This window comes from Saccostrea cucullata, unplaced genomic scaffold (assembly GCF_032062105.1).
Source record: "Saccostrea cucullata isolate Sc308-1 unplaced genomic scaffold, CSIRO_AGI_Scuc_v1 ctg17671, whole genome shotgun sequence".
Taxonomy (NCBI): domain Eukaryota; kingdom Metazoa; phylum Mollusca; class Bivalvia; order Ostreida; family Ostreidae; genus Saccostrea; species Saccostrea cuccullata.
Window position 1 is genome coordinate 1 of NW_026940374.1, and position 12,157 is coordinate 12,157.

General features: G+C 34.0%; 1 protein-coding gene across 1 annotated transcript; it reads right to left on the reverse strand.

The window, feature by feature from the left end:
* Window positions 1-5,672: 5,672 nt before the first annotated feature.
* On the reverse strand, window positions 5,673-10,799 carry LOC134255297 (uncharacterized; the record flags this gene model as incomplete). The annotated part of the gene is made up of 4 exons (XM_062737821.1): window positions 5,673-6,592; window positions 8,428-8,589; window positions 8,672-8,684; window positions 10,729-10,799. Coding segments are annotated over 4 exons (1,166 nt in total), but the record flags the coding sequence as incomplete, so codon positions are not given.
* Window positions 10,800-12,157: the final 1,358 nt, after the last annotated feature.

Below are 12,157 nucleotides of genomic sequence, written 5' to 3' on the forward strand. Positions count from 1 at the left end.
CAAAAAGATTTCAAATATTCCAAAACTTGTACCATATTTGGTATGCAGTACTCCAACTACAATCAGTATAGCTATCACCATAACAGAGACTGTTCCCATGGCGACGCCTATCATTCCATTATCTGTGTTCTCCATAGATTCATTTGTCCCTGTTTATATAAAAAAAAAACCAAAGGCTTCATTTAATGAAGGATGGTATAATGGGTCACAATGCTCATTTAGTTATATGTCTCGTGTGCTTCTTTACAATACCCGAATAATACCCCATGTTCATTACATGATTGTTCACGGCAGGTTTTAATGGGGTTTATCCAATATGGATAAACCTGGTTATTTCGTGTAGCTTAATGTTTTACATGCAAAGATAGATAACTCTTAGTTTCTTAACATTGAACGTCATAAATCATCGGGCTCGGTGCTTAAAAAATTCTTGATATTTCTTGTATGCGCATGTCATCTAGAATATTCCTTTTGAATCTGTAAATCGAACGAAGCAGACGCAAAGATTTTTTAAAAGAATTAATCGATCATCATCTGCTGATTTATTGTCAAATACAAGTAAATATGTTACGTGTATCAAGAGCTTAAAAGGCCAGAAGACCTTATTTCAGAGAAATCACAAGAAGTTCCGTATCCAGACCTAAAACATAGAGAAGGCCTAGCTGTAGAATTTCATGCAGTTCTGAACATGATGTCGCCATTGTCGAGCAGGCACCTGACTCAGAGTCACTGAAACTTCCTTAGTTTACCTGTTACCTGCTAATCCAGCTCAACATAATCGAGGTACAGTTTAATTTGACCCAAATCCTTTTATTAATTATCATATTTTTTAATTTTTACGAATTTCCATACAATGCAACATTCAAATGACGTCATATTTGTTATCAAGGGGAACCCTATGCATGTTTTTCACAAAATATGACACCTTTTTTCCACCATTGCTATTTGCCAAAACCAATATCGAGTGTTTTGTGTATTTCTGCACATTTGGGAATTTGCCTAAATCTAATGCACGTGTATCCGTCGTGGTTTAAACCAGAATTACAAACTTGCTTTAAAAAACCAAGACCCTGCATAAATAGTCTATAAACTATCCATCTAGGCTTCACATAGTAATAATTTGGGATTTCCATCGTTCGTTATGTTTTCTACGGTGATCTAGCAATGCCATTTTTATATAATTTTCAATGAAAATATCGGGGTTTGTTAAAAAAAAAAAAAAAAAAAATCGTCCCATTACATGTACATAAACATTTAATTTCTTTAAATATACACTAAATTATACATGTACATAGAATTAATTTTTTAATAATTGAATTAATCGAATAATTAAACGTTTAACAATATTCTGTTTTTCTAAACGACTCCAAAATGATTGAATAAATAAATAAAAATAAGGTATTCTAGACTTATTGATTTGTAATTAATATTAATTTTATTTCTTGGGAATTTTAATTGTAGGACACTTCACACCATTTCCTAGTCGTGTATGGCAGGAATAATCTTATAAAATTAATGCACTTCAATTTTATTTAGATAGTTCAATGGTTACGTGTGGTGTTTAGTAAACATTGGTCTTGCCCACATTGACCGGTTGACTGGCCTGAGGAGTAATGCAGGGATATCGCCTTCCTAGAAATTGTATCTGTTGTACTAAGGATTATGATCTGGGCTGAAAGTTTAAATTAAATTTAAAAAAAAAAAAAAAAAAAAAAAACCAACTTCATATTGACAATTTTTCTTTGGTTTATAGCAATTTAATCACAAATCATCCAAAAAAAAAAAAAAAAAAAAAGAATTATGGCATTAGTCGGGATGTTAGTTATGCAGATTTTTTAAGTTTAATGTACATGTACATTTGAAAGCAACATATGCAAGGTATATTATAAAATAATGATAATAAATAAATTCCATATACTATTTCTCGGTTTATGTGGACCAGGTTTCATTACAGTACCTTTTCCCTCCATGTACATGTACCTATTCAGTTTTGCATCTGACTATTTAGGAGCCAGCTGTAGCCAGTCTCCTTCAAACTGGTGTATCTCAAAATACAGAAAGCAAAAGTCTTTTCAATTTCAGGCAACAGGTATCATTTCAGCAGATCTGGTCCCCTCCTTTTGATCATATGATTAATTTTATAGCATATATATGTCAGAGTATTATGGCTTTTCTACCGTCAAATGTTATTTATCAGGAATCAGTTTTGTCATCAACTTGCATGGTTGACAGAATCCAATCGACTCATTTATTATTAATAAGATCTGGGTTGGTTACAAGAGATGTAACTAATGCGTCTCAGGATATAAGAAAACTATTATAATACCTATGTTGGATAACATTGTCAGTGTTTTGCCAGATTTGTGTTCTGATTTTGAAGCTGCTTTATTTAAGTCTGCTTTTACATGATTTTGAAGCTGCTTTATTTAAGTTTGCTTTTACATGATTTTGAAGCGGCTTTATTTTAGTCTGCTTTTACATGAGCTTTCTTTGCATTACTAAAAGTGAGTAAAATAGTGGCTTTGGGTATCAAGCATATAATTGTCTCTTGTGATACCATTCAAGTTTTTTGTTACAACATTTTAGACTGGCCAAACTGGTTCGGGAACATGTTTGCATTTTGAAAAATATTACAATATGATTGTTTCAGTCTTTGCAGAATTTTGCTGTATTATGTACAAATATTGATAGGGCGTCTCAATTTTCACATTTAAACTCAAAACCCTTATCCCAATATCAGTTTCCGTCCATCTTAAGGTATTCAATGTATAATGAAGGGATTTTCGACACTTTTAGATAAAGATAAAAGTGAAATGAACCAAAATTCGCCAGACTAATAACATGTACAGAGACGGTCATTTTGCACATTGAAAGTTTCTAAGAGTTACCTGGCCTTGATTAAAAAAAAAAAAAAAAAAAAAAATATTTATCTAAATTTCTTCGGTATTATTCACTTTATATCATATTTTAATAAACAAACAAACGCATATTTTCATCAAGAGATAATACTCGGATTAGTTTGAAATTCAGATTACTTCTTAAAATATCTTTCAAACACATATGCGCTGTCCATAGACTTTAATATTAAAATCAAGGTGCAATTAATTGGTTAGTAATCAACATGTAAATTCCTTGTTGGAACATTTTTGTTTGACAACATCTTCAAATTATGACTAAAATATTGCCGACTTGGCGTAGAACAATAAAAATTAATCAATCAAAATATTTTGCTACCATGATTTAAAATATTGGACTATTTATTTCTTAGGTACAAAATATGATCGTTATACATTGTATAAACTTTAAACAAAGCTTTGCAGTTTTTGAATATTCAGTCAACTGAAGTTAAGACGTACTGATTTTTCACATTGGGGTTGCAACCCACTTGTATACAAAAGTGTTTACAGAGGAAAATATTACGCAGATCGGAAGGTGGCAGTTGGGCGCCAGGGCTGTGTATTGAGCAAAATTGAAAAAAAATTAGAGTACAGGTTCACGTAAGAATCATGCAATAGGTGACAAGTCCATGTTTTCAGAATTATTTCAAATTTTGCATATATGTTAGGAGTAAAGCCAATATCGGAATTATAAACCTATTTTAAGATTTCCATGGTAACTGTTGCCATGGCAACGACATGCAACTTTCTGGGCCAAATGTACTATTTTTCAGAGAAAAACACTGAAATTTTCCACTTTTGAAACTCTCTTTTTAAAAAGATGTTTGGTTAATTTCTCTGTAACTTTTTTTCTATTAATTAACCAACTTATAATCTTCTCAAAACCATTAATTTTTTGTTTGTCAAGGTTTCCTTTTAATTTTGCCATGAACTCAAGATACCAACATAAGAAAAATATTGCAAGTTTTGCAATTTTATCAAAATATCACAAAAGTATGCATAAAAATGACAAACTTCCCAACTTTATTTTAATTCAAGCTTTAAATGAAATAAAAGACAAACAATAGAGACACACATGCCATGAATCTCAAACTTGACAAATTATGGTTACCATAGCAACGGACAATTTAATTTTGCCACATTTCTAAATATTTCAAAAAGTGTTCATGCTTTCCTTTGCTAATTAGCATAAATTTCACAATTTGACTTAAATAATTACTAATATTATGTCATATCTCTTTCATTTATATTTCAGTTGGAAACAAGGAAATATTTTCATGCCTTTTTATTGGAGTTTTTATACTCCAAGCAGATCCTTTTTTGGTGCAAAAAGGTCACACAAAAATTGTATTAGTTTGCATGATTTGTTCAATGGTGAATATTATTCGAACTATTTTACGTAAAATATTATCACACTCATTGTCTTCTGATAAAATATGATAAAGGTTAAAGTGATTAACCAAAGATTAACAATTTTACTGCAACAAGAGGCCCAGGGGCCACATCACTCACCTGAGCTCTGGCTATGTAAAACTAAAAACAAAAAATCAGTTCAGTATTGAAAAAGTTTAAAGTGGGTTCAAGTGGGATCATGATTTGAACAAACTTGAATCTACACCACATAAGGATGCTTCCATATAGCTATGACCAATTATGTTAGTTGTTCTTGAGAACAAGATTTAAAAGATTTTCCCTATGTATTCCCAAGTTAAACATTGAACCCTGACCCCCCATCAAGGCCCCATCCTACCCCTGGGGTCATGATTTGAACAAACTGAATTTGCACTATCTGAGGATGCTTCCATATGAATTTCATCTTTCCTGGACCAGTGTTCCTTGATAAGAAGATTTTTAAAACATGTCATTACTTTTTCATTAATTCATAAGCATCTCCCCTTGGAAGAGGGCATGGCCCTTCATTTGAAGAAACTTGAATCCCTTTACCTAAGGATACTTTGTGGCAAGTTTAGTTGATATTGGCCCAGTGGTTCTTGAGAAAAAAATGAAAATGTGACAACTTTACATCGCCGAGGACAGACAGCGGACTATTTTTGTTCAGAATAGCTCACTTGAGCCTTTGGCTCAGTTGAGCTAAAAAAAGTCAGCTTAATTGTATCTCAGCTCAGCAAGATGCACAGATCCCTTCTGCTCCCTGCGATTTTGAGTCATACTAAACGAGGCTTATAGGTACTTGGAAATAAGATCTGCACCAAAAACATTCACCTGTTCTCTCATCCAGAAAATGTCAGATCTAGCAACTGAGACTGAAGCAAGCCTGGTAATATGCATCCTTAGATGTATATCCCATGCATGTTTGATCAACATAGGGCTTATATACTGTAGGTACTCAGAAATAAGATATGCACAAAAAACTTTCACCTGTTCACTCATAACACATAATCTGAATTTTCTCTCTGACTATAATCAAATTATATTTTAAAAAATAGATACTGGTCAATCTAATAAACATCAAAAGCAACTGCTGCCTTAATTATAAGATCACTGTTACATCTAGAAAAAATTAAATGCTTTAGAACATTTGTAGCACATAACAAGCATATTTATAATTATGAACATCAATGAAAACAAAAGCTAAACATGCTACAGGGATTGTTTTCACTTGTCATAAGATCAAAGAAAAAATAAATAGATACAATACTAGTATTTTCCAAGTTTTTGTCTGCACACTTCTTTTTAAATATAATAATATCCAACAGAACAGGAATCTGGATAGCTGGAATGTGTGAGTGGCAAAATGTCCCTTTCCTTATAAATTTACGAGGCCAAATTAATATTCTCAATCAGTGCATCCTCCTCAATGGCTTCCAAAGCTGCCAGTAAATCTTTGTCATCAAAGTCCTCTGTCACAGGTTTATTGTCATATCCCTTACTTGCCATTCTGGAGAAGAAAGAAGTTATTTGAGCTGTGCTCAACCATTCACTGACACTAAATAATTTGCTTCCATCCTCATCAGTAACAACCCTCATTTCTTCAGCAACTTCTGATGGAACTGCTTTCCTCCCTTTTTTGCCATTTTCATATTTTTTCATCAAGTAGTCCTTCACTTTCTCTGGAAAACGTGAAATCTTCCTTGGTTTTCTAAGACCCCATCCCATAGGTTCAGCTTTAAGCTCCTTTTCAACACTCTCTTTAGAGGACAAAACATTTTTGCAGGTGATTACTACTTCACTACATAGCTGAGCCCACTGAAGCTTTATTTGGTCGAATGTAGATTTTTTGTCTAGTTTCATTTGGTGTTTACCACACAACAAATGAGTTTCTAACCCTCTGTATGTTGAATACTTCTTGGTACAGCCAACTTCTGGGCAATAAAATAATGCCACTGCAGCATCTTCAGCAGTTTCTCTCTCAGCGTTATTTCCAGAAATTTCTAAACCATCAGAATTTTCCTTTGATTTAGTTCTTATTTCTCCCTTCTGCATAGCAGGGGTAATAAAGGGCTCCAATATCAAGCATCCAGACGTGTGTTCCTCATGTTTAGAACTGGTAAACTTCCTGATATCCAAGTTTGACATAAGTAAGCCTCTCCCAATATTATAAGCTTTACGCACAATCATACCATCCTCTTGATAAGTGATACTGCTGTAGTTGTTTACGTTTTTCATCTTGTGGGTACTGAACAACTGTTTTGTTGTATCTATAGCTACATTTGCCACTTGACATCCTCTGACACCTGCGAGTAAAAAAAGAGAACTTTAATAAATTTAGGGTGATCACCAACTGCATGAGACTTGGAATTTCATTGGTTTTCTAACAAATTGAAAACTGACTTGCAATAATTTATTTAAGAAATATACAAAAAGTTTTAAAAATTTCAATGAGAGCCATTGAGAGGTAAATTGGGTCGGTCACGTGATCAAATCCTCTGAATACTGATAGGCCTTCTCAGAAGATTTGATCACGTACCGACCCACTTTATTTCCCTTTGAAATTTTTAAACTTGTTCTTTATTTCTAACAAGTATATATACATTTGAGACAGACAATTGAATATTTTCAAATACAAATCATTGTACTAGCTGTTCGTCACAGATTTTGATAAATTACGCAAGGTGCAATTCAGCTTGAAAGGCAGTTACGTTGAATTCATCAAGGAAAGGAATCCATTTAGAGGGGACATATTTTTTGAAAGGTTCCTTGTAATCAGTAACAGTGAATGGATTGTTGTCTGGGAATATTTGTTTTCCTGAAAATTCATAATCAAAGCTGAAAAAGGCACAGAAACAAATTAAGTTTGGAGATTGATGATAAAAAGTTTGAGGAATTTCAACTGTTGGGAAAAATGGGAAAAGAATGGATTGATTGAATGGATGGAGACACATGTCCAAGCCAGTTACTGTATAGGGGGAAAATAACTCGCGGTGTTAATATTCGCTATATTCACGGTGTTAACAAAGCCTTGAATTCAAGAAACAGTGAATAAATTTTAAATAATCTCCATGTTTATTTGGAAAATTGAGAATAGACTACGATAGATTTATATAGGTGTTCGTGCAGTCCATGGTCATTTCAGTAATTGCGAGTAGTACTGTCATTCAATTAATTCTAATTATCACGCTTTACTTTAATTCAAATTGGCATATAATAATTTGTGTTTGTTCAAAAGCTGTTTTAATAGCCAACGCTACATGTTTCATCAATCATAACACATGAACCATGGGTTTTGATTACCCGTGCGTAACTAATGTTTCCACGTGTATTTATTACCTGCATTCTCATGCATATTAGTTCATGTATTTTTTATCGACATTTGGTTTTAAAAAATCATCAAATAAATATGGAACTTACTGACGAAGGAAGTGTGGAAGGATATTATTTCGTAGAACTACATAAAAAGTTTTATTTCCGTCCAGTGGTTTTTCGCCGCGTTGTATTGAAGATTCCGGGTGCACATGAACTCATCGTAATAGCATATAGGAAATTCATTGAACGTTTAGGGAATATTAAATACCTGCACTTATGTTAATTAATTATTTATAAAATCTAACAATTTTATAATAACTTACCCTGTTGTTCGTAAAATAAAGACATAACGCTGATTAATGTCGTTTACATGTAGCTATGGTATGGATTAAATGGAGACAAGGGAAGTAACTCTTATTACCAAATTCCGCGAATTCAAGAAACCGCGATCGTGTCAGATGAGAGAAAAACGTGAAAATTACAACCCGTGAAATTAATCCCCTATACAGTAACTTGAAATAAAGTATAAAGTTTGATCAAAACCATTAAATCTGCGATTGCAGTAAGTCATATTTATTATATAGACAAAGAGAAACTCGCGACAGCTTACATTTTTATGACAACGCCGAAGGTTTTGGGGTTTTGACCTTGATCCTTGATCTAGAAACTTTGTTTAAGGTCAATGCACATTCATTGACCAGTAGCAGTCTGTCAGTGAATTATGAGCCACATTGGACCAAGAGGATAGAAGATATGCTCCAAACAAGGATTTTCCATGTAATTCTGCTAATTAGACAATCTATGTTCAGTATAAAAATCTTTGTACCTGAGCCAGCATCAAGTGCATGTTTCATGTCTGATGCAGTTAAGATGTCATGCCCACTTGCTGCATAGCTCTTCATTTTCATTCTCATGTGCGCTATTTTGGAATCACAGTATGATTTCCCTGCCTGTGGCTCAGAGAAGCAGTATTCTGCTATGGAAATACCTAAAACATAAATATATGCACATAAATTAAATGTGCCCAAATCCTTGTTTAAAACAAGAGGCCCAGGGGCCACAGCGCTCACCAGAGCACATTGGCTTGGAAAAAGCACATATCAGATCAGAAAGGAAAGTTAAAGGGGGGGGGGGGGGCTTAATTTTAACCCCCCCCCAGGGGTTCATGAACAAACTAGAATCTACACTACCTGAAGATGATTCCATATTAATATCACTAATCATAGCTTTGAAGTACTTGAAAAGATGATTTTAAAAGGTTTCCCTATAAATCCCTATGTAAAACTTGGGTCGGCCATTTTGGCCCCACCCTTGCCCCGGGGGTCAAGATTTGAACAAACTTGAATCTACACTACCTGAGGATGATTCCACATGAGTTTCATCTTTCCTGGCCCAGTGGTTCTGGAGAAGAAGATTTTTTAAAGATATTTCCTATATATTCCTATGTAAAACTTGGGTCGGCCATTTTGGCCCCACCCTAGCCCTGGGGTCATGATTTGAACAAACTTGAATCTACACTACCTAAGGATGACTCCACAAGAGTTTCATCTTTCCTGGCCTAGTGGTACTTGAGAAGAAGATTTTTAAAGATTTATCCTATATATTCCTATGTAAAACTTGGGTCGGCCATTTTGGCCCAACCCTACCTCCGTGGGTCATGATTTGAACAAACTTGAATCTACACTACTGACAATGATTCCACATGAGTTTCATCTTTCCTGGCCTAGTGGTTCTTGAGAAGAAGATTTTTAAAGATTTTTCCTATATATTCCTTTGTAAAACTTGGGTCGGCCATTTTGGCCCAACCCTACCTCCGGGGGTCATGATTTGAACAAACTTGAATCTACACTACCTGAGGATGATTCCACATGAGTTTCATCTTTCCTGGCCCAGTGGTTCTTGAGAAGAAGATTTTTAAAGATTTTTCCTATATATTTCTATGTAAAACTTGGGTCGGCCATTTTGGCCCAACCCTAGCCCCGGGGGTCATGATTTGAACAAACTTGAATCTACACTACCTGAGGATGATTCCACATGAGTTTCATCTTTCCTGGCCCAGTGGTTCTTGAGAAGAAGATTTTTAAAGATTTTTCCTATATATTCCTATGTAAAACTTGGGTCAGCCATTTTGGCCCCACCCTAGCCCCGGGGGTCATGATTTGAACAAACTTGAATCTACACTACCTGAGGATGATTCCACATGAGTTTCATCTTTCCTGGCCCAGTGGTTCTTGAGAAGAAGATTTTTTAAAAATGCCATTAATTTTTCTCTAATTCATAATTATCTCCCCTTGGAAAAAGGCGTGGCCCTTCATTTGAACAAACTTGAATCCCCTTTACCCAAGGATGCTTTGTGGCAAGTTTGGTTGAAATTGGCCCAGCAGTTCTTGAGAAGAAGTCGAAAATGTGAAAAGTTTACGGACAGACAGACAGACAGACGGACAGACAGACAGACGGACGCCGGACAAAATGTGATCAGAAAAGCTCACTTGAGCCTTCGGCTCAGGTGAGCTAAAAATTAAATCAGTGCAATTATGCAAACAGGTAAAATGTATACGTGTAAGGTTTAAGAAAATGTATAACTATACTACTCATTAAATTCCACTTGACACTAAAAGAATTTGTTAGATATGACTTAAAAATCCCAATCATGACTTTTAAATTGGAATATTTTAACGTACATGTATATAAAGGCACAATCATGTAAAATGTTCATGATATGGAACTTAAATAGGAGTTATATCTAGCATTGTTATACCTTTAAAAATTTGTTCCTATATAAATCTATATAAAAAAGTTTCTGATGTTTTGCCATTTTCAAACAGATTTTGGCTACTTCGTTTAAAAATACATTCGAAGACATTGCCTACGATGTTCACAGGCTGATAAGCAATGGATAATGCAGAACTTTTAATCAGACATGGAAAATATACATGTGATTAAAAAAAGATATCTTTATGGTAAAGAAAATTCCAAAATAAAAATAAAAGAAAAACCTCCCTCATCTACTTTATTGCCAATAAATGATCAATAAAATGCCTCCCTCTCATATCTGTTTTTTGCGAAAATTGGCCTGAGAACCACAGAATTAAATTTACATAGCCTTAGTTAAGACTGCTTGAATTACCTCTCTGACTTGCGCAGTCTCTTGGTCTTTAAACTTCATCTTCATGTCCTGATAACATGGTTTACATAATCCTACAAATAAGAAATTAATAATATAATGGAATTTTGAATAGGTTTACTTGCTGCTTAGTGCTTACACACATATGTAATTATGCATATTTGCATGTGTAAAAATTTACATATTTTTACATTAATTTTTTTTTTAATTCTCCATGAACATGTATCTTTCTTATCATGGTATTGATCATGTTTAGATAAATTTCAAGGCTAAAACAGTATAACCTCTCTCCTTTTGATATTGGGGTGATATGAAGTCCCTATCTCCTATGGTTTAAAAGTTATAGCCAAAAGTGTAAAAAGCTATTTTTAGCATATAGGTCACAGTCAAGGTCATTGACCATGGTGTCTTTTGAAAGAACTTAATCAGTATCTGAAAGTGTACATCCCAAATATAAAGTTCCTATCTCCTATGGTTTAAAAGTTATGGCAAAAAGTGTAAAAGGCTATTTTTAGCATATAGGTCACAGTCAAGGTCACAAGGTCATTGACCATGGTGTCATTTGAATGAACTTAATCAGTGGAGTATGCATCCCAAATATCAAGATCCTATATCTTATGGTTAAACAGTTATGGCAAAAAGTAGAAAAAGCTATTTTTAGCATATAGGTCACAGTCAAAGTCACAAGATCATTGACCTTGTTGTCAACTGAAAGGGCTTTATTAGTGGAGATGCATACCAAATATGTTTATATTTCTCCTATGGTTTAAAAGTTATGACAAACAGTGGAAAAAGCTATTTTTAGCATATAGTTCACAGTCAAGGTCACAAGGTCATTGACCTTGATGTCATTTGAAAGGACTTTATTAGTGATCTATCTCTTTGTTCAAAAGTTATGGCCAAGGTTACAGTTTGACAACAGACAAACAGATAAACAGACAAACAGACAGGACAAAACTTCCAGATATTCACTAGGCATAAAAAAATCAGAAATGCATGTAATACAGTAACTATGACAACAGGGGGATTCTTATAGTTATACATGTACCTGATATGTGGCCTTGTTAGTCCAAACCCTTCATATCCAGTTGATGAGCTGTGGCAAATTCAGCAATGACACATACACATGTATCTAGATGGTCTAAATAGCTATGGCAAACAGATTTCTTAAAATGAAGAATTTCTCAATAAATTTACAATTACAAAACAGAAATACGTGTAATACAGTAACTATGATAACAGGGAGATTTCTTATAGTTATACCTGATATGTGGCCTTGTTAGTCCAAACCCTTCATATCCAGTTGATGAGCTGTGGCAAATTCAGCAATCAACATATACAACATATACACATGTATCCAGTAACTGGGACTCAATAGCTATGGCAAGCAGATCCACATGTAGACTGAAATAGAAAGATTTCTTGATAAATT